The sequence below is a fragment of the Vitis riparia genome, chromosome 10 (assembly GCF_004353265.1).
Source record: "Vitis riparia cultivar Riparia Gloire de Montpellier isolate 1030 chromosome 10, EGFV_Vit.rip_1.0, whole genome shotgun sequence".
NCBI classification, from domain to species: Eukaryota; Viridiplantae; Streptophyta; class Magnoliopsida; order Vitales; family Vitaceae; genus Vitis; species Vitis riparia.
The window spans coordinates 10,592,536-10,615,792 of NC_048440.1; the positions used below are offsets into that span (position 1 = coordinate 10,592,536).

Genomic DNA, 23,257 nt, shown 5'->3' on the forward strand with positions numbered 1-23,257 from the left:
AGGGTCGAATTGGCTCAAAGTTCACTTTTGTATATAAGGGCGTTTTGATAATTACGTAAGGTTGCACAAGGGTAAGTGAACAAGGTATCTAGATTTGAGTAATTGATTAATTAGTAGGTTCTATTGGATTAATTAATCAATTAGGACCTATTTTGGGTTAGATTATGTGACCCAAGCCTATGTGGGCTCAAGTCACTTAAACCTAATTAGAAACCATATAAATACCCCACAAGGGTTAAAGTTTCCATAACTTTTGTCTTTCATCATCCAAAGAGAAAGAAAGTCATAGTCTTCACCTTTCTTTCCTCCCCAGCGAAAGTGTGCCAAGAACAAGGTTGAGTCATTGGGTTGAAGATTGTGGGTTTATGAGACTTCCAATAACTTTAAGGTCGTCTTCAACACTTGGATTTTGAGGTTTGGGAATATCTAAAGCTAAAGGTTAGTACTTTAACCCTAAAATATCATTTTTTTTTTAAAATTTGATATTGCTTATGTTGATTAGATCTAAGGTGCCAACAAGTAGCACGTGAGAGCTTAACATGATGCAACACTTAGCATTGGTGAGAGACCAAGCAAGGTCATGGGATACTAAGGCATGACACTTGGATGTACATAATATGACACCTTAGCATTGGGGAAAGCTTAAGCAAAGGGCTACTAACACAACAAGAGCATGACACGTGGCATGAGAAGTTGTAAGGTATATAATATAGGACAATTAGTGGGCTAAGACACTTGCTAGACACATGGCACAAGCCAAGAAAAACTATATAGATAAGAGGCAGGTGGCATGTAATGGTGTAACAAGCCCTATGAAGGTGGCATGACAAAGAGATTGGTTGTTGAGCTTGATACAGGTTGCATGTGTAGAGACAAACGATACGATTGCAATGATAAGTGCCATGGGCAGAGTAAGCAATGCATATTGATGGTCAAGTGGCAATGGTTGAAGTCTTGAGAGAGGATTTGCTAACTAGATTAGTGGGCTAGTTCCTAAAATATGGGCAATGCTTCAAACGTCCTTTTTCATGGTTACTTGCCATCTATCTCACCCCATAACATTTATTGATCATCTTTTATTTCCATGACTTGCTTATTTGTTCTTACTTAGTGTAGACCCTCAATTTTGTCCTTCGACACTGGCATTTATCCTTCGGGTGTCACATCCACCCATCGTTCGCATATGGCACCACTAGGGCCCCTTTTGGGCTTAGTCGGTGTCCGAGCCTCGTGTTGGTTTGTCTGTGGTCCATTGTGGTGCATATGTGGTTCATTTTGGAGGGTCACCATGGCCATTTTCCTAGTCATTCACATCACGCTATAGGAAGGAAGTGGGGTCATCCCGATGATTTAGCTTAGTTGGAGTTTATAGGGGCATGTTGAGATTCGGAGCACTCGGGCTTGTTTTTATCGTATCTCCCTCATCCAAACTCAGAATCAAGAACCGTTTCTTTTTATGGATTCCTTATTCTTCCAGGAACATCAGCTGGTTGGCAGCCGATTTAGCCGGTTCATCGAGTCAGCCGGTGTAGAACAATGATTTTTGGTAATTGTTTTTATCATATCTCCCTCTTCCGAACTTGGAATCATGCACCGTTTTTTTTCATGGATTCCTTACTCTTCTAGGAACATTCTATCAAATTTTTAAAATTTTTTGCCATCGGTTCGATAGGTGGGCATCCGATTCGTCCGGTTCAGCCGGTTCATTGAGTTAGCTGAGGTAAAACACTAATTCTAGTAATTTTGGGGCCCAAATCCTACATGGCTCAGGCCCGTAAGCTCCATATTGGTTTTAGGCAATGTTGTGGGTCCATTTTGGGCCTTGGTTTGGGTTCCTTGCAGCCCATCACGAATCCATATGGATTCTTGGTGGTGAAGCAAGCTGAAAGTTGAAGGGAGTGAGCTGGCCTTGTAAGTTTAAGAGAAGTAATGAGGGGTGTGGTTCCCATGCTGATGAAGGGGATTTCGGTGCTGAAGGGGAAGGAACCCAGGAGGCTCAAATTCTGAGAGGGGTATGAGTATAAAAGGTGGGAAGAGAGGAGAGCAAAAGACCTTTTGGCATTTTCTGAGAGAGGGGAAATTTTGCTGGTGAGAGAAACAAAAAGGTTAGGAGCATCTTCTGAGTTGAGAGCGTTGGGGAAAGCTTCAGCACTGTGGTTTCTTTGAAAAGGAGAATAACAGCATCTTAGTTTTGGGAGTCATCATTGGCATACACAGATCATATTTGGTGGAGATTCTGAGGTAAGCATGCTGAATTTTCTTTGCTGACAGTTTATTTTCCTCGTCTCCATATGTTTTTCTCCTTCCTCATCATCTTTTCTTCCCTTTGATATGAAGATTGTATTGCTTGGGTGTGGATAATAAAAGCCACACATGATTGTTGTTGATTGGTTATGAATGGTTTAGGAACTTTCTGACCGAATTTGGGATTTTTTATCAACCGGATGAACCGGTTGGGAACCGGTTCAGCACCATAACTGGCTGCCTCTGTCAGCCATGGGGAACACCTGCCTTTCTTGGTCTGGTTCTCACTCATCCGGGCTCGGAATTGAGAACCGTTTGTTTTTTTTGCTTCCTTAATCACTTAGGAACTTTCTGACCGAATTTGGGATTTTTTATCAACCGGATGAACCAGTTGGGAACCGGTTCAACCGGTTCAGCACCATAACTGGCTGTCTCTGTCAGCCATGGGGAACACCTGCCTTTCTTGGTCTGGTTCTCACTCATCCGGGCTCGGAATTGAGAACCGTTTCTTTTTTTTGCTTCCTTAATCACTTAGGAACTTTCTGACCGAATTTGGGATTTTTTTATCAACCGGATGAACCGGTTGGGAATCGGTTCAGCACCAAAACCGGCTGCCTCTGTCAGCCATGGGGAACACCTGCCTTTCTTGGTCTGGTTCTCACTCATCCGGGCTCGGAATTGAGAACCGTTTCTTTTGTTTGCTTCCTTAATCACTTAGGAACTTTCTGACCAAATTTGGGATTTTTTATCAACCGGATGAACCAGTTGGGAACCGGTTCAACCGGTTCAGCACCATAACTGGCTGCCTCTGTCAGCCATGGGGAACACCTGTCTTTCTTGGTCTGGTTCTCACTCATCCGGGCTCGGAATTGAGAACCGTTTCTTTTGTTTGCTTCCTTAATCACTTAGGAACTTTCTGACTGAATTTAGGATTTTTTTATCAACCGGATGAATCGGTTGGGAACCGGTTCAGCACCATAACTGGCTGCCTCTGTCAGCCATGGGGAACACCTGCCTTTCTTGGTCTGGTTCTCACTCATCCGGGCTCGGAATTGAGAACCGTTTCTTTTGTTTGCTTCCTTAATCACTTAGGAACTTTTTAACAGAATTTGAGATTTTTTATCAATTGGATGAACTATTTGGGAACCGGTTCAACCGGTTCAGCACCATAACTGGCTGCCTCTGTCAACCATGAGGAACACCTGCCTTTCTTGGTCCGGTTCTCACTCATCCAAGCTCGGAATTGAGAACCGTTTCTTTTGTTTGAATCCTCACTCATTTAGGAGTTTTCTAGAAAAATTTGGGAATTCTTCTCAATAGGTTGTACCAGTTGAGAACTAGTTCAACCTGTTCTGCTGGAGGACTTTAGGTAGCCCTCGATTTCGGCATTTTTTCGAGCCCTTATCCATTGGGGTTCAAACCCATTTGCTATAGGGCACTTGTGAGCCATCTTGAAGGTTTAAGTCAGTGCCTGATTTCAGTTAGTATGGGCAATTTTGAAGTTATGGGTGGTGTGGTCAGGATAAGTCTAGTTTGATTTGTATGACATTTGGGGAGTCCATTACCTGATCTCAACTAGCTTTCTTCTTTTTTGGCACAAAATTTGATGCTTGATTCTGAATACATGTTGCGTGGCTGACTCACCCTTTGCTGTAGCACATGGCTAGGGACCACAGGTATGCATCGTTGGTTTTGATTGTTGAATCATATGCATGCATGGGGCTTAATCCTGAATGTTTGTTACATGTTTATCTGTGTTTGGCTGACCTTTTATGCAGCGCATGGCTGGGGACCACAGGTACGCACCCATTGTTTTGGTTGGTTGAATTCATATGCATGCCAAATACCAATTAGGATTGTGTGATTCATGACATCTATTTAGCCTATGGTTTCATCTTTGACCTATATGCTCCCACATACGCAATTCATTAGTAGAGACCGAGTTCCGGGCCTAGAGGGGTGCTACCTCGCATGAGGTACCTTCTCAATGGGTAACCTGATCCCCGGACCCAGAATCTAGTTTGCGCAGACCGCTTTTTTCCATACTGGGGTCATTAGGGGTTTTGGTTCTTACTTAATTTTCCCCATTTTAAAAATAAAAATAAAAAGTAAGTGGCGACTCCATACAACACCGTTCCTCATCGGGGACGAGTTTTTCAAAACTGGAGAACTCAACTTTTTCATTCCTTCTTCTCTTTTAATAGCGAGTCGTGCCGGTCCGATGGATCGGGTGAGGGTCCACACTTAGGTCTACTCATACTTCACAAATGTCGGATCTCTCATTTATGCATATTTGCCCCTTTTACCATAGTTGGAAGATAATTCCTACAATTTGCATTCTTTTCATTCTTTAAACCTAATATTAATGTAAAGATAGAAATTGGATCCATGGTTAAGGTCTTGACGTCAATGTGAGTTAAGTTAGGTGATTTAAGTTAAGTACGATGATTTGAGTTATTCATGATGTTCTAAATATGTTAATGGAAATAACATGGCAAATAACTTATTTAGGTTGATGATGTTCTAAATATATTTTATTTTATTTCATTTATTTATGATGGGACTAATAAATAAATTACTCTTGTAGTTTTGTTATGAAATTAATAATCTTGGTAAAATAGGATTAAATAAATTATTTAATTAGCCATAATTTCTAATTTGAGAAACATTTTCCTTTAAAAAAAAAACTTAGGCATTTAAGCTAGGTTTGGTTCTCAAAAAATTTATGGAAAAATTAAAAAAAAAATTAAAAAAAAATAAAAATTAAAAAGTGAAGAAAAATAAAAAATAATTTTAGAGTAAATGAATTATTTTTATATTTTATTTGAAACTCATTTAACTTGTTTTAGCTTTTTTTATACATAAAATTAAATAATTTAAAAATAATTTTAATTATATTTGATTTTTCTTTCATATTTTTTAATAATGAAACCAAACATGAGAATCACATTCTTTATCATTATCTTGGAACCAAACATAATGTTCATAAAGTCTTGAAATCACTTCTAAAATTTTATTCTTTTATGTATTATGATATTTTAGGGTGGAAATAAGGTGAAAAATAACAAATTTAATTCATCATATTTTTAAATATATTTCTAATTATTTATAGAAGTTTATGAGGAAAATTACTATTTATTTTCTTATCATCAACTTGTTAACAATTAATTTCTTTGTTTAGTAGTATAAGAAGTAAAACAAAAATAATTATCGTTATCATGGGATTTAATTTTACCAAACAACTTTAATTCTTAAATTAAATAACTTAAAAGTTAATTTTATCAAACAACCTTAATACTAAAATAGGAATAAAATAATAAGTTGTAAGTCAACAACTTAAATATAACTTAATTTAAAGTCAACTTAAGTCATTAACGTATTAAGTTTTATTAAATATCTTCGTATAAAATATAGCACCTTAAATGCGTCATTTGAAAAAATCCGAATAAATTAAAGCAAATAATCATAATATTTCTCAATAAAAAAAATTATACGGTAATTTTTTTATATCAAAATTTTAATTTAAACGTTGATAATATATGACTAAAATTAAATCAAAAGAAGATATAAGAAAGTGAGACTTGGGAGGAGAAATAAATAAAATTAAGATAAAATAAATAAATAAATAAATAAAATTAAGATTAAAAAAAAATAAAATCAGAAAACAAAAGTGGTGGTAAAAATGAGAATTGAATTGAAAAACATTAACCAACTTTTCCCTCTTTTAAATTCTCTATCGCAGTCGCCTGGGAGACATCGTCGAGGATGAAGAATGGGTACACCAATGGAGACGTCTGGAGCTTCGAGCGCCACCACCAAGCCCTTCCGCCTCCCGATGCTCCCTCCCACGTCGTTTTGGGCTTGGACGGTGGTACCACCTCCACCGTCTGCGTCTGCATCCCTCTCCAACACCTCCACCTCCACCCTCACTCCGATCCTCCTCCCCTCCTCGCCCGCGCCGTCGCCGGTTGCTCCAACCACAACAGCGTTGGAGGTATTACTTTTCCCCCTACCTCTTACTCCTACATTCGCTCTTCTTCATTTGATTTCATCTACTATTGAATGTGAATTATGATGAACAATTAATAGAAAATGGAAAATTGTGAAGTTCTGGAGGAAAAGTTGTGGTTCCAGCGTAGAGGAAATGGAGGATGGTAGAGTGAAGAAAGGGTTTATAAATTTTGGAACTTTGTGATTGTATTATCAATTATGTATGAAAGATTTGACAAGTCTTTGTAGTTGCCCCCCCCCCCCCCCCCCTTGGCAAGTGACAAATGGAACAAAAATGGATTGAATGGAAAAAGAACGTTGTTAGTTAGGGTTCTATCGGTTGTGTTCTTTGGAACTATATAGTTAATACCTCTATTTGTAGTATTATGTAAAAATTTATTAGATATAACACTATTCAACAGTGGTTTGAGGTGATCAAATCCATATAATTATGTGCATTGGAGCAATTTGTAGCAAAACAATATCACATTGACATGGTTTAAAATCTTTATCACTAACATGTTAAATTTTGAAGTGGAGGCGTTATAATTAGATGACATTTTGTCAATAATCAGCTTTTGGAGGTGAGATCATTCCATTCAATTTTAGTTTTTATCAGTGAAGAGAATTATGTTTTCTGTCGTCTACAATCAGTTTTCAAGATAGATAATCTTCTTCCCTTTTTTATTTGTTGCTCTGTTATGATCATCATCATTTCATTAGCAATGAAAAGTCCACTTCAATATAATAATGGTGACCATAAATTAAAAGCTTTCTTGTGAAGTTAATTTAAAAAGGACATGGGAGAAGGAAAATATTGTCAGATCTTGATTCTTTTAGTTATTTTCTTCCCTATGTCTTGGATTCAACAGAAGCTGCTGCCAGGGAGACATTGGAACAGGTTATGGCTGAAGCCCTTTCAAAATCAGGTTCAAATAGGTCTGCTGTTCAAGCTGTTTGTTTAGGTGTTTCTGGTGTTAACCATCCTACAGATCAGGAAATGATATTAAGTTGGCTAAGGTTTGGTATCTGAAAATTTTCTTTTACTTTTCTTTATAGTTGTGATCAGTTGGCATATATCTTCATTCCCTGTAAGATATTGAGTTCTCCAAGTCCCACTTATGAACTTAGTTCTAGAGACTCCACTTCTGAAACGTGGAGTGGTTATCTCATGCTCAAAATTTTAAAAGATACCCCTTATTTGATGTTACACTTTGGATTTCCTTTAACTTATTCCATTTTTATGTTGGATGAAATTGAACAAGTCAATGAGAATCAACATTTAAAACTTCATTTATGGATAATTTTGTTTAACAGTGACAATACTGCTAGACTTCACAAATTCAATTAAGTAGGACAAACAAATGCTTCCTGACAGCACTCCACAAACTTACCATAGGTATAGCAAGTATATGTGCACAACTATTTCTGTTATGAAACACCAGTATTCATTTTGAAGTGTCCATGTGACATGGTTCCCAAAGTTTTCTTGTATTGGTTACGTATGGGCATTTGAGCAAGGAGATTGCCCTTAAAGCTATCTTTCTTTGCTATCCTTTGGAAACCTGGGAAAAAGAGAAATGCTTAACTGAATGGATGATCTCATAAATGGATTCAATAACCATGGTCTTTCTCTTCAGTAGGCACTTATAGCTCCTCCATTTAAGGGTTTATAAAGCTTCTTCTATAATTATTTGCTCATGTTTTCCATTCCTCATCTTGTAGGTTATTTTGGTTTTCTTATTTTTCAGTAATCTATGGATTTTTAATTAAGTAGTTTTCTTTTGGAGCTTCTCACCCACTTTGCTCTTGTTTAGTTAAATTCTCCATTTATACTGCTGAACATCAATTCAACTGCATGTAAAACCAAAAAACAAGAAAATGATCCATAAAGCTCAGGATTTCCTGTTTATGTGCAATGGGATTTCTTGGAAAAAGTATGTAGATTTTGTATCCTTCAAATATATTTAGCGCCTAATTTGACCACTATTTCTGTTTCTACCATGTTGATTTTCTCAGGCCCATATTCCCGAGCCATGTCAAGCTGTATGTTCAGAATGATTCTGTAGCAGCTCTGGCAAGTGGGACTATGGGAAAGCTTCATGGTTGTGTTTTAATTGCTGGTACGGGGTGCATTTCTTATGGGATTACTGAAGATGGAAGAGAAGCTCGAGCTGCTGGTGCTGGACCTGTCTTAGGTGATTGGGGAAGGTATGTGCATAACACTTGTATTTTTCTTTTTCTTTTTTTTTTTTTTCCTGAAATGATATGAAGCTTTGGCTATTATGATATTGAATGATCTAAAGGAAGAACTGAAAACAATGGTGATGTCATGAACGGTTCTTGGTAAGCATTTAGGCAGCCAATAAGTATTGTTATATTAATGCTACGTTATTTGTTGACATTTGTTAATATATTTAAAATAGTATCTGCCCAAGCCATACTTTTTTTGCACCAAAACAATAAAATAAGTATGTTGTCATAATTCATGCCATTACCTAGGTTGATGTAACACATAACTGAACATTCTATTACGAGGATGTTGCTCACCAATCCAAAGATATGCTATATATAGAGTCATGCTACCTTAAGTTGGAGTTATAGTACCTTTGCTTTTCAGGCCATTGGATGAGAAAATTAATTATGTGACCCAATCTTTTATTTACATCAGAAGGTAGTCACATTTGGGAGGTAACTAGCAATGCTTGGAGGGTAACCTTGTCACATTTGTAGAGGTAACATTGTTCTATTTTGAGAAGTAACAAAGTGGATGTACCATACCCATGGATGTTTGGTAGAAAAATCCTATAGTATAACTATGATGCTATATCTAAAACAACCTTCAAACTTCTGATAAATCATGAGATAACAATTTATTCCAATGAAATAGAGAATGGTTGGATTCTCTGCAGCCCTATAAAGAAGTCAACAAGCTTATGTGATAAGGGGAGATGAGGCTTTGAAACCATCTCTGCTATATGATGATGACAAACAAAATACCCAATGGAAGTTGTTATGCTTGGTCTGCTGACTGTTGTATGGTACTTCGGTCCAGCAATCCAATGTCATGAGACCTTACCTTTTATTTTTCCAGGAAGTAAGAAAGATGCAGAAGCTAGTAGTGTCATGATGCTTAACATCTTTGGTCCAATTTGCATTGGGATTGGCATAGAGTTTAAGCAAAGAAGAGGACATCAACAAGGGTGTGGAAATATCATGAACAAATGAAGTATGAGATGGCCTTTTTTGTGAGGTGTGAGGTGTGAGGTGCAATACCGAACTATGACTTTGTGTAACTCTTTCTCCAAACCATGCCTGTCTATCCTTTAGGTCACTTACTGTTGTCAAATGTTGCAAAGAACAAATGAAGTGTGACTAGTCATATGACAGTTTTGAGATTACCACCTATTCATCTGACTATGTTTCTCATAGAATGTGGTGGACTGATACCATGCCACTTAAATATTTGTTCTCATTCTCTCATCTAAATTTCTGAAGAGTTTCCCATCTCACACAAGGATGCAAGTCAATAGTTGAAGTGACATCACATAAAGCCTAAGAAACAAAGATGCAGCACTGTTCTTTCACCATTGTTTTTTATTGTGCATGATAAAATAGGCAACTACCTTATAGATTCCTTTGTAAGGGCACATTTTTATGGCTGTGAAATATGTAGACCCACACATCATGTTAGCATGGTGACATTATACTGTATGGGGTATTTAGAGGCAGCATAGCAGGAAAATGTTTCTTATACAATGTAATTAGGTAATCATGTTTCTTTATGAGGTTTGTTTGTTTGGTTGAGGATGAGGAAATTTATTGTAAACATATTTTTCAGTTTTTTAAATAATCCCTATGTTTTAAAGGATATGGAACTTGTACTTTCTACAATTTTAAATTGACAATCATATACAGGTTTCTATTTTTTTTATTGAATGTATTCTATGAAAACAGTGCCTAGCAGCAATAAAACCACATAATATATAAATTTGTTCTTTTAGATTAGGAGCCCACTGTTGGAAAGGCAAGATACACCTTCAGTTATCTCAGCAGAGAGTGTCAATCATTGTGAATAGAACCAAACCAGAAAACCACTCTCTTCTCCCCTTCCAATTGAGAAAAATACAAACAAGATTTTTTTTTAAATTTTGCTTCATTTTCTGAAGGTTTTTATTTTTAAGAAGCAAGGAATTCTAAGAAATGGTAGATCATCTTTTCTTACATTATCCATTAACTTTGGGTTGTGGCACAAACTATTCAGATTGGCTAATTTGGACTAAGTTCCTCCTAGGAGTATATGTAACATGATGACCATCTCATATAAAGGATTGAGAAGCTCCATTAGGGGCAAGGTTTTTAGGCAAACCCCTTGTCTCACTTTGATTTGGGTTGTGTGACAGGAAAGAAATGTTAAGATTTTTTGGGATAAGGCAAGGACTTCAAAGGCTCTTTGGGATATCATTCATTTCTTTGCCTCCTTTTGGGCCTTTTGCACCACAACTTTTAAGGGCATTCTCTTTAATGTGGTTCAACTTGATTCGTGTTTGGTGTGTAGTTCGAAAGGTGTGCACTAGCAAGGAGGGTTTGCTTGGGAGGAAATTTTTCTTTTTTAGAGCTATGATTTGTTTTGTATATATTTTCATGTGGTACCTTACTGTTGTATAGGTTTACTTAGCACTTTGGAGGTTCAACGTACCTTCTGTTTAGTTCTTTGTTTTTTGAGAGGTTTCCTCATCCTTCTTTTGTACTTCTTGATACCTAACTTAATTTAATACATTCTTGTTTCCGATCAAATATATATATATATATATATATATATCTGAGGAAAACTCTGTTGCACTAATTTGAACAAATATAGCCCAAGTTTCTAATATGATGAAAAGTATTCTCATATTATGCCTTGCAACCAAAAAAAGAATAAATAGAGAACCTACTCAATATTACAACCACAGGATTTTGTTAAAGAATTATTTTGAACATCACACATATCTGTCGGACACAAACACAGAAGCTATGGTCCAAGAGTTTCCAGAAGAAATTCAACACCTTTTATTCTTTATTCACTGGAAAGATTGCCAAAACAAAGTTAGAGTTGGACTCAAGGAAATTTTATCTATAGCAGTGTTATGGAACTTGGCATAATTTTTAAACTAATATTTTCAGTCAAAGTGGCATGTGCATTTTGCATGCACAACTAGCTAGTGTTCTGAGATTCAAGGGGCATCATGCACTAGTCAATAGAGCTACTGGCTTCATAGTACTTAGTGAAATGTTACATTCTTGGGCTGTGTTTGGAATGCAGCTTCATAGCTGAATTATACTGAGTCAAACACCTATGATAACTATCTGTATTAAAATTTTTACTAAGTTCATCGATGATGCTTTTCTTTAGTGTGATTAAGCATTTTGTGTATTGAAATGATTCTACAAGAAAATAGTATAGACGGGCTTTTTGTGAAGTTGAATGGACCCTTTTGGGGTTTTAAAAGAAAGGTATTTATGTAATTCCACAATAATTTTGCTTCCAGTTCCTAAAGTTTGACACCCTTGAAATAATGGGCTACTGAAAATTATTATAATGACAATCAAAAGTCATTTTTCCTTGAAAATAACCAATCAAACACTATGTTACTTTAATATTCCATTGTCCCTATCTATAAATGAAGTTTAGATTTATTTACTTTTTTTTGTTGGAAGTTGTAGATTTCCCATTGATTATATGTATGATTTTGCATTCCATAAAAGAAATGTCATTATTTGTCCAATACATTAGATGGATATTAGATAAGTATAATGATAATTGAAGTCAGTCACTTTATTTTGTTATCTGAATTGTTCAAGAAAGAACTGGTTCTATGATGACATGATTTTGCTCCCTTGCAGTGGCTATGGTATTGCTGCACAGGCATTGACAGCAATAATAAGGGCTCAAGATGGTCGTGGTCCACAGACAATGCTTACAAATAGCATTCTAAACACACTTGGTCTTTCCTCTTCAGATGAACTCATAGGGTATCTATCTTTTGAAGCTTATAACCATCTTTAGTTGAAAGTCCCAAACATGTTAAAGAGGAGCTGTGTCTGGTTCACAGATGGCACTATTGACACACTAGGCAAATCTTGACATGTCTAGAACCTTTTAAAATTCATTGTCATGGCACACAAATAAAACATGTGGCCTACATGTCAAAACTTAAAACTTTTGTATAAAAAAAATAATAATGAAAAAAAGGATGATTATATGATCTTACAAGGGTATAAAAGTACTCGTGCACATAGTCTGCATGTCTTTAGAATGTCCCTGTCCATATAATGTAGGTGCTTAAATCTGTACTCCCCTCTGATAAAAAATAAAATAAAATAAAATCTGTACTCCCAATTGCCAGTTAAAATTTGGAGATCTAATTTTCAGTAGCTCTCAATAAGGATGCAATAAGGTTTGCATTGGTTTGAGGCTCCTAATTGGATTCCATGTGACAGCAACTCAAGATGTACAGAACATCATGTAGAGCTGAACTGACCAGTTGAAGTTGGGTAGTTGATTCCTGGTTTGAGAAGTTTAAAACCATCTAATTATTATTATAACTATTTTTTTTTTTTACTTTAACATCTCACTACTCCTCTTAAGTGTATTAACTGATAAAATGTAGGTAGGTTGATCAAAGTAAACAATTGAAACCAATTTGGTGACTAAGCCCAAAAACCCCTTGACCTCTGTTCCTTGCCGTAGAAGATTTCTTCCTGCAATTGTTCATTAGTTGGGGATGGAAGCCTTCAAAATGATTTTTTTATCGTTACTTAGTCACAAGAAGTTAAGCACAGATAGTAATTCTTTTTTCCTTTTCTACTGGGTTGGTTTTCCTGACATATTGACCTGAAACCTATATCTTACATTTGTGATTCAAGACCTCTTAATTTGCAATTTGATATCTTGAGAGCTGGAGTTTTTGTTATTGATCAGGTAAAAAATGGCCCTCAGGGTTGTAACTCACATTTGTTACTGGAGAGAGTCTGAAAAATGGCAATAGTTAAAAAATATGGGGCAACAGACTTGAAGTTTGAGATAGTTAATTTAATTAGTATTCTTTAAGAAAGTAAATTTTTAATGGTCACTGAATATCATAAGAGGCATGGAGTTGGATACTTTTACAGATGGTTTTTTTTTTTTTTTTAATGGGAATTCAGGTGGACCTATGCAGACCGATCCTGGGCCCGCATTGCAGCACTTGTTCCGGAAGTGGTATCTTGTGCAGAAGCTGGAGATCAAATTGCAAATAAAATTCTAGTTGATGCAGTTCAAGAATTGGCTCTGAGTGTGAAAGCTGTTGTTCAAAGACTGTGCTTGTGTGGTGAAGGTGTTCAACTTATCTGACTATAAATATTTGAATTATGGTTTATTTAAAAATAATTTTAATAATAATCATTTTAAAAAACACTTATTTTCTTTAGTTCCTGGCAACCTAAAATTTTGATGAGCTCAAAAAGTCTGGAATGCTGCACAATCATAGTTTTTGACTTTTTAGAATGATATGGCATAATACTGTAAGCAGAGTTACAGATTGTTGCATATCCAAAGACACGCATGGGTGCAGGCATGAGCATGTGAATCTGTGTCTTTCCAACTTCTGTCATGGATTTTAACAGCTCTAAATTGCATTTTCTTTAATTGCAGATGGAAATGGCTCTTTCCCTATTGTGATGGTTGGTGGTGTTCTTGAAGCTAATAAGAGATGGGATATAGGAAAAGAAGTTATTAACTGTATCCACAAGAACTTTCCAGGGGCTCGTCCAATCAGACCAAAGGTTAGCATAGTTCACACAGAATTCTAATCTGCTGCTGCTAGTACTGTTCCTGTTATCATTGTTATTGTTGTTGTTGTATTTATTATTATTGCAGCTCATTGATGAGTTATCAAAATGTATGGCTCAACAAACAACAACATAATAGAGCTGCAGTGAAAAATCAAAAACAAAACTGACCTGCCATACTGAAAAAGTAAATCCTAGAAATTTTTATCACAGCTACTATAGCATTCAAGGGGGCTTGAGCCTATCAAAAACGAAAAGAAAAGCTTATAGGGGGGACTTGCTCAAAATAAATCCTTATAAATCTTAAAGTAAAAAAAAAATAAAGGATAAATTCAATCATTTTTTTCTTCTGCCATGCTTGTCCAATGTTATTCTTCTTTTATATAGAGAATAAAAAATTTAGAAATGTATAAGTTTCAAAATAATTATTGTTATAGTTCATTTGTCTTCGTATTTTCCATAACAAATCAAGAGAATTTAACTGTTTCTTTTTCCTTTCCCTACTACTTTTCATAACCAGTATAGATGATAAATACTTTTAAAATTAGGGACCAAAACCCACTTCATGGGAAAAGACAAACTCTAGTCCCAGTTTGCAGAAGAGAACTAGCAATACAATTTAGATCCAGCTCCAGTCTTGAACCCCTTCGGGACAACTAAAAGCACATTTCATGCCACTCCTTACCATGCCTGTAAACCCACTAAGTGAAACCTAAATAATCAGGTTGTTGGGGTCAAGCGGTTGCAGCAGGATGCAAGGATGAATTCTAAAATATGTGAGTGTGATGATAAGTAGGCTTAGAAGTAGTCTAAGATTTTAGGATTGTCAAATTTATACTCCCACACATCATAGAAACTATTGTAGGACCCCCTCAGCCTGATGAGCCAGCAAGCTGGTCAGATAATTTTTTTTTTTTTTTTATCAGAAACGAAGAAGAATATATTAATAGAAGAACAGATACAGGAGAAAGAAAAGAAACAAAAGAAAGAGAAAAAACCAAGAGAAGGATGAGAGGTCCTTCCTACACAAATTGAACAAAGGAGAAAACTCCCAACAATAGAACTCTAAAAACAAAGAGAAACCCCAACAATCTTCAAACTTTTGAAGCACACACCACAATCCAATTGAGTTGTAAAACATTTAGAGGAACTCCTCTAAAAGCTTCAGTACAAGAAGCCCATAGAGAAGAATAAAACCGAATCAAATCCCATAACATCTCTTCCATTCTCCCTTTATCCTCAAAGATCCTATTGTTTCTCTCTTGCCACACCATCCAAATCAAAGTAAGGCAAGCAATTTGTCAGTGTCTTGCCTCTTAATGAGTTTCCCAAGCTTTTAAAAGTAATAACCAACATGTCCTCAAGACTCCTTGGAGGGACCCAAACCAACCCTGCTAGATCGAACAGCCTGTGCTAGAGTCCAATGGTAACGGGACAATGAAGAAAAAGGTGGTCAATCGACTCTCCATTTCCTTTGCAAAGAATGCACCATTGAGGACAGAAGGCTTTGTAGGGTCTTCTCAATTGCAACTTGTCATTGGTGTTTACCTTCCCATGTGCTACTCACCAAGCGAGGGCCTTAACCTTTGAAGGGACTTTTGAACTCCACAAGAACTTGGCCGAAAGGAACAATATAAGATTTGAGACTTTTGACAAGGCCAAGAAAAAAGATTTCACTGAAAATAATCCTAACGAAGACAAAGACCACGCTCTTGAATCTGTCAAAGAAGGAGAGAAAAACACAGAACTAAGGGAGGACATTAATCTCTGAAGGAGATCAATTTCTGAATCCGTAAGATTGCAGCGAAAGTTAAAATTCCAAGATAGTGGAAAAGAATTGTCGAGGACATTTGAGACAGTGAGGTTTTTCACAAAAATAACTCTGTAAAGATCAGCAAATTGAGAACACAAAGTTTGGTTACCCCACCAAAGATCTTCCCAGAAACGAATTCTCTCCCCATTGCCCACCACTAAGCGGACAAAGGGGAAAACACCTGGAAAACTTAAGCAATAGCCTTCCAAGGACATCTGTGTGACCATTTAACCACCATGTTGGCGTCCCATCCATTAGGATGTGTTCCATATATACTCGCAATAACCTTATGCCAAAGACCACTCCTTTCTCTAGGGAACATCCAAAGCCATTTCCCTAAGAGAGCAATATTTCTCATAGAAGTCTTCCCAAAGCCCAAACCTCCCAACTCCTTTGGTCTAGTAACAACCTCCCATCTAATAAGATGATCTTTCTTCCCTTCCCTTGCCCCAGACCAAAGAAAATCCCTTTGCATCTTCTCAATATTTTAAGCTATTGATACTGGGATTTTAAAAAGGGAGAGGAAGTAGCTAGGGATGTGAGACAGACAAGACTGAATTAAAGTAATCCTCCTTCCCAAAGACAATAAGGCCTTTTTCCAGCCATCCAGCCTCCTCGAAATTCTCTCAACCACTGGATCCCAAAAGCCTATTGTCTTTGGGTTCCCTCCCAATGGAAGGCCTAAATAAGACAAAGGCCACTCTGACACTCTACAATCCAAAACCGAGGCCAAACTAGACAACAGCTCCTGCCTAGTGTTAATACCTGAAATGATGCTTTTTTCTAAGTTGATTTTTAAACCAGATACTTGCCCAAAAACCAAAAGGATAATCTTAAGGTTTTGAAGATGTTCCATAGAGGCTTTAGAGAAAAAGATGGTGTCATCAGCAAACTGTAACAAAGACACTCTAGTCCTATCCCTCCCCACAAAGAAACCTTCAGTTATACCGGTTTCCTCTGCTCTGATCATCAATCTACTTAGAACATCTACCACTAGAGTAAAAAGGAAAGGAGAAAGGGGGTCTCCTTGTCTCAAACCTCTAGAGGCCTGAACCCAACCCTTTGCATTCCCATTAACTAGGATTGCAAAACTTGATGAAGACAAACAACCCCTTACCCAAGATCTCCATTTCTGGTTGAACCCCTTCCTTTGTAGCACATGATCTAAAAAGCCCTAATCCACATGATCATAGGCCCTTTCAAAATCGATTTTGAAGACTACCCCTTCCTCCCTTGACCTTCCTTTCTCATCCACCACTTCATTGACTATCAACACAGCATCCAAAATGTGTCTCCCTTCCACAAAGGCTCCTTGAGAGCCAGAGATTGTTTCATGAAGAACTTTGCGTAAACGCCCTGATTAAACCTTAGCAATTATCTTATATAAACTTGTAACCAAGCTGATAGGTCTATAATTTGAGATTTTAAAAGTTCGGCTTTTCTTAGGCACCATAGCAATGAATGTCGCATTTGTACTTTGATTTATTACCCCCTTGGTGTGGAACTCAATAAACACCCTCATAAGATCCTCTTTTATCACATCCTAACACTCTTGATAAACTGCTATAGTAAAACCATCAGGGCCAGGGGCCTTTTCCTTATTCAATTGGAAAACTGCCATTTGAACCTCCTCTTCAGAAAACGGGCTATCCAGCCAGACTGCACACTCTCCAGAAATAGGGGCCCAATCAATTCCTTCAATCCTCCAAGAATCACCTTCAGGCTTGGAATGGAGTTTCCCAAAGAATTTACAATCTCCTCAGAAATAACCTCAATGTTACTTAAAGTCTCCCCCCTCTCAGAAATCAGAGACTTAATGAACTTCCTGCTTCTTCTTCCAGTGGCCACTCTGTGGAAGAACTTAGAGTTGCAATTCCCTTCTTTAATCCACTTAACCTTAGATTTTTGTCTCCATTGAACCTCTTCCTTTAATAACAAATCCTCTAGCTCCTTCCTTCTTAAGGTCTTTTTCGATACCAGATCAAGATTTAAATTCCCTTCTTGTTCAATTAGATCAATTCTGCCTAAGTCCGAGGTCTTGAAGCTCCAACCAAAAGTCCTTCCTCCAAAAAGGCTTATTCGGACCATACACTGAAGTTAACCAAAAAGACCCTTCCTCACCAAAGTTCAACTTCACAGTTACAGAGAAAGATCCTAACACCTTCTCTGTACACTTGAACTTAATTGAATCCCACAAAATCACAATCCCCCCTGAAGCCCCACAAGCAGGAAGAGCAGCCCACTCCAAGCTTCTGCCTTTCCAAACACTACTCACAAACCTCCTGTCCCAAATTACTCTCTTTGTTTCCTGAAGCATCACGACATCTGGACTTTGAGTACTTAAAAACCTTCTGACAGTCCTCCTTTTCTTCCTGGAACCTAATCCTCTTATATTCCAACTTAAGATCTTCATGTAAACAAAAACAACCTGTCACAACCAACAACCAAATCTAATTCTCTCCTCGGGTTCCAGAGTCATTTTTCCTCTTCCTTCTAAAATAAACCTTATCCGCCATAACGAGTACTCTTGCTCTCTACTTCCACACCTTTTCCATTATCTCTAACTATTCTAATCCTCAGACTCTCCAAGACCGACTGAACCTTGACCATCTTCCTAAGTGTGAGTCCCTCAACTTGAAAACCCTCCAACGGGAGGGTGGAAGGTTCTGGCTCTGGGGACGAAGCCTTGCTTGAGACACAACGCTCCTCTGGGTTACTGAGTGTTTCCCTAAGGAAAGATCAGTCTTTAAATTTTCGGTTAGAGGTTTTTAGGGAAAACACCACACCTTCAGAACAGGACACGCCACCACGACGACTGAGATCCACAACAGGAGAAATAAAAAAGGAACCACGCTGAAAGGCAAAGCTTGACTCCAACGAAAACGAAGAAAAAGGTTGACACTGAGAAGGATGAACAGAAGAACCAGAGGAGTCGGGAAGAAATTTTGGCTCAAAAGCCCCAACCAAAGGAAAACCCTACTCGGATAAAGCTGAGAAAGGAGGACGCACCTTATTTACCAAATTGCATCGCAAAATCCCCTCGTCTCCCTCTGTCTCGCCAGAAAAATCTTTGGATGTTTCTGGAACAGGAGAAAGATCGCTTTTACTAGAGAGTGATCCGCTCCAAAGAGTGGCTCGCATTGCCTCCGATGAGCCACCCCCTTCTAGGTTACGCTTCGGATCAGAAGACGCCTCCTTTAAGCTCGGTGGCCAGTTTCTTGCTTTGCGCTTTGCTGAGACTGAGGAGCCTTTTAGCTTTGACGACTCTTAAGAATGATCTTTCGGCATTATCTCCTTTGTAGAGGACCCTGAGCGTAGGAGCTTTGAAGACGAAGGCACTACTGGGCCACCATTAGAAGAACCTTCGTGGACTGGACCCACTAGGGGCCCAAAACCCTTCGCCCCAAAATGGGCCCAATCAGAACGGGCTTTAAAAGAGACGTCTGATTTTGATGGCCCGATAGAGCTTCCCGCCGTTGGGCCCAAAATACTCATTCCCTTTCCTTTCTCCACTTTGGACGATTTTGAATCTGGAGAACGAGAATGGGAACGATGATGAGGCCTCTAGCTGTGGCATTCATTGTCCCTAGTAGTAGCTCGTAGCCCATCAGCGATCTTTAGCTTCTGAAGGACGCAACCACCTGCTGACCTCAGCTCGTCCTTGCTGCGAGTTGACTCAAGCCTGAGAAGGTCATCTCCTTCATCTTCTCCGGTGACTGTAACTACAACCGTGAATGACCAATCTCCATCTTCTACCTCTAGTAGCGCTGGAAGCACGACATTTGGAAGCATCTCCACCCACAATTTTACCTTCGACAAGTCAACAAGCTTCAGCGATTCCCTCGCCACCTTCGTTACCTTCCCCCACTTCTGCAAAATGTATCTCAGCTGAACCTCATCCCACAGATGAAAGGGAAGGCCTCTTAGTTCTAACCAACCCTTTCTAAATTTTCCATTAACGACTGAGTTTTCTTTTGGCGACCATCTCCTCAGAGCAATAACCCCTCCTCTCACTGTTTAATTCCCTTGATCTTGAAACCAATGAGCTCTCTTTGCAGAATCCATGAAAAAACACCCCTTGTAATCAGAAATGGGGGTTACAGACACCATTCCTTTCATACCCATCCTTCTCGCTATAGCTTTACCTACATCAAACCAGTCTCGTATTTTTCCTTTGCTTTCACAAACTACAGCTCTTGCCCATTTTCCAACTGGCATCAATGCACCATTCCTAGGTCCTTCCTCTGCAACCACATCAGCGTAGGACCGCTCTCCTCTGTACATTCCTTTGCTCACTTGAGGCTCTTTGAACTTCTCCTTCGAGGCTCTTTCAGCTTGAACATACAAGTCTTGGACTGAAGAAATCGCTTTTCTAAGGTTTTCCCACCCACAACCTTTAACACCCTCTAGAACAACTAGAACTAAAGGTTTTCTCTTTGCAACGATTTCTATAATTTTCATATATCTCCCTTTGCTATTAAAACAAATCTCCATCAGATGAGTCCTAGTCTTGCCCCTCATCTTTCGAATGAAACCCGTGGAAGCCTCCAACTCCACAACTTTCTTCAAATGTTCCAACAACCAATCCAACTCCTCCTCTCCAAAGCCTAATGAAACTACAAAACCTCGACTTCTCTCTGTTATTGAAATCCACGTTCCCCCATTGAAGCCTTCAAACTTTACCTGGAAAACCTTTCTCTCCACTTCAAAGAACTGATTTCGAAACATCTTTGAGTTATGGATTCAAGCACTGCTCTTGAGAACCCAGAAAATCACAACATCCAGTTCTTCTCGTCTCAAAGCAGCTTTCTCAATCTTAGAAAACAGAGAGAATCCAGAGCCATATTCTGAAACAACTTCAGCTTGGAAACCTCTTGCATCAGTTGGTCTTCCCATCTCTGTTCTTCACTAGTAACTTTAACCCTCAAACATCTTTGTGATTCTCAAGATAGATCACGGTTGATTAGGGACAATAGTTCTTGTTTGTTTCCAAACAGAGAATCTTCAGCTTTGAGAAGATGATCAAATCCAATTAATTGCCATTCTGGTTGTATCACACAGGGCCAAGAAAAATTCTTGTTTGTTTTTTATAAGAGAACCTCAAACATGAAACCTTTAGTTGTATACAAAAATTGCGGCTGGTCAGATAAATTTTGCTTGGTGTAGATCTAAATAGACAAAAGAACCACGATAAGATGACCCCTAGCATAAAAAATGGAATCATCATAGGCTAGGGTTGTGGGGCACAAGTTTTTTTTTTTTTTTTGACAGGTAAGTTTTTGCCCCTATTGGGACTTGAACCTGGAACCTCCCACAAATCCTCCCTATCCCTTTACCATTTGAGTCAGGCCTCAAGGGCTGTGGGGCACCAGTTATATACAAATGATAAATTTTTCCCAATGGTAACCCTATTTTCCCTCTTTGAGAGAGAGCTGGGATCAAACCAGCAAATTGTATATATTTTTTAAAATTTTCATTGGGAACATGTGCCCCCCTCAAGCAAATAGGGGTACATCTAAATCCTTTAATTCCTTCAATGGAGTTCTTGATGGACAGGCAAGATATTGTCAATAAACCTCCACAAAAATGTGAGGTAGTTAAGTAAGAAAGGGAGAGATGAGGGTATATGCCAAGAGGACCTTGGCATTTGATATGAAAGTAATTCCCTAAGAAAACTTTACTGTAGACCTGATATAAGTTTGTATGCATTGACTTCCATAAGAATAAGTGAATCGCTGTGTACAGTGACCAAGAAAATAGATGGCTAAAGGGATAGACTGAATATACAAGGTTATGGATGATCCTGATTCTCCATATTGAAGATTTAGGTCAATAAGGTCAGAAACTTTAGAGGCTGAACCCGCTTAAACTTGATTTGTAGGATTGCCTTAGCAGGCCCACCTGTGGGCCCAGCAGTTACTCCATATGTAAACTATGTTTCCCTCCCAATCTGCCATCTGAGCCCATTTTTAAGCAGATCTCCTCTGTAGTCAATAGCTCGTCAAATTCTAGATGCCTAAGAAGTAGCCATGACATTCAGTGTCCAAGAAATTCCTTTTTGAGCAATATTTAACCCAAAGCATATTACAAATCAACAGGTGAGGCTTGGATATAATCCTTCAAGCTTGTCTAGAACTTGGCTATCATGGAATTCAAAATTTTCACATGTAAAAAAGATAGAGGAGATAATATAGAAAGGAAAACGCTAAAAGGACTGACTTCACAAGGGTAGTGCCAGCTAGTAAAGGCTATCAATTTCCACCAGTGGTGCCTAGGAAAAGGTCCATCAGGGAATGGAACGTTTTTTTTTTTTTTTTTTTTTTTTAACAAAAGTTCATGGGGACTTACCCTTCAGACAGCCTTGAAGTTCAGGATCTTTTTGCTTTGAGTCGAAATGGCTATCAAAACTTAAAAAACTATTCAAGCTACCAATTTGTTCTAGATGCTTAAAAACTTTTTACCACAACTGGGACCAAGAACTGGTGCTTGTAAAATGACTTAAAGAATGAACTTCTCATGATGCCTAGTTTATGAAGTATTGCACTTGCTAACACCGTATGCACGTGTTTTTGATCTTGAGGCCCTGAAGACTTCAAATTCACCCCACGATATAATGTACTGTATGCTGTAACAAAGTTTCCAATGGTTCATATGTTTGGAAGAACTAAGTAGTCCTCCTATACCCGTTGCTTGAAAACATTAATAAATCCATGATTCATTATTAAATCCTGTCCACATATGACATATACTATGAACGGTTAAATTCTTACATTCTTTTACTTACCTGTTTTCATATTGTAAAATTTTTACGCAGGTGGAGCCTGCAGTTGGTGCAGCTTTGCTTGCCTGGAATTTTTTGACAAAAGAATCCAAAGGGAACTGCTATAGCTGACAGAGGATGTCTTCTAAGCGTTTAACTGTATAGTTGAAACTATGACAAGAGTCACAAGACACCAGAAGAATAATTATTATAATTTGCCCGTCCAGTGTATGTCAAACTTCTCCCTAACAATTTAAATAATCTTCCCCCAAACCACATCTTGTACCATTTCCTTTTCAATGTCCTGTATCAGAAGTTAACAAGAACAGAAACACTACGCCTACATTCTGGTTTCAATTTTATTTTTCCCACAAGTTTAATGCCTAGCTGTTTGGTAGTAAAGGATTTGACACTCTTTCATTTGCACTGACTGCCCCCACTGCAGAAGACGGACTCGGACATGGCCCATCCATGCAAAGCATGAGCTCCCCCGTATGCAGCTTTGGAGCTGCTCTTTCATCACTTCTGGAATGGGGATGCATGTGAGTCATGCTTCTGTTAAGCTGCAGGCAAGTTCATATGAACATTGTTCTGTGAAGTAGATGTGTGAGTGCCATCTCATTAGTTGCCTGTTCTGG

At 38.0% G+C, this 23,257-nt stretch overlaps 1 protein-coding gene across 2 annotated transcripts; it reads left to right on the plus strand.

Moving 5' to 3' along the window:
• The first annotated feature begins 2,114 nt into the window (after positions 1–2,114).
• Positions 2,115–23,005, plus strand: LOC117923574 (N-acetyl-D-glucosamine kinase). 2 transcript variants are annotated; one of them, XM_034841928.1, is made up of 8 exons: positions 2,115–2,241; positions 5,987–6,238; positions 7,107–7,254; positions 8,254–8,445; positions 12,121–12,249; positions 13,423–13,592; positions 13,910–14,040; positions 22,674–23,005. In XM_034841928.1, the coding sequence occupies exons 2-8, from the start codon at positions 6,010–6,012 to the stop codon at positions 22,749–22,751; spliced, it is 1,077 nt and encodes a 358-aa protein (XP_034697819.1). In that variant the 5' UTR covers positions 2,115–2,241; positions 5,987–6,009; the 3' UTR covers positions 22,752–23,005. The 2 variants fall into 2 exon arrangements, with proteins under 2 accessions (XP_034697819.1, XP_034697820.1); XM_034841929.1 differs by lacking the exon at positions 2,115–2,241 and having other exon boundaries at positions 5,971–6,238.
• The last annotated feature ends 252 nt before the right edge of the window (positions 23,006–23,257 follow it).

Coding starts and splice junctions, on each gene's coding strand:
- LOC117923574 (XM_034841928.1), top strand. CDS start 6,010: ATGAAGAATGGGTACACCAATGGAGACGTCTGGAGCTTCGAGCGCCAC. Junction 7,255..8,253: donor ATGATATTAAGTTGGCTAAG/GTTTGGTATCTG, acceptor TGATTTTCTCAG/GCCCATATTCCCGAGCCATG. Junction 14,041..22,673: donor CTCGTCCAATCAGACCAAAG/GTTAGCATAGTT, acceptor ATTTTTACGCAG/GTGGAGCCTGCAGTTGGTGC.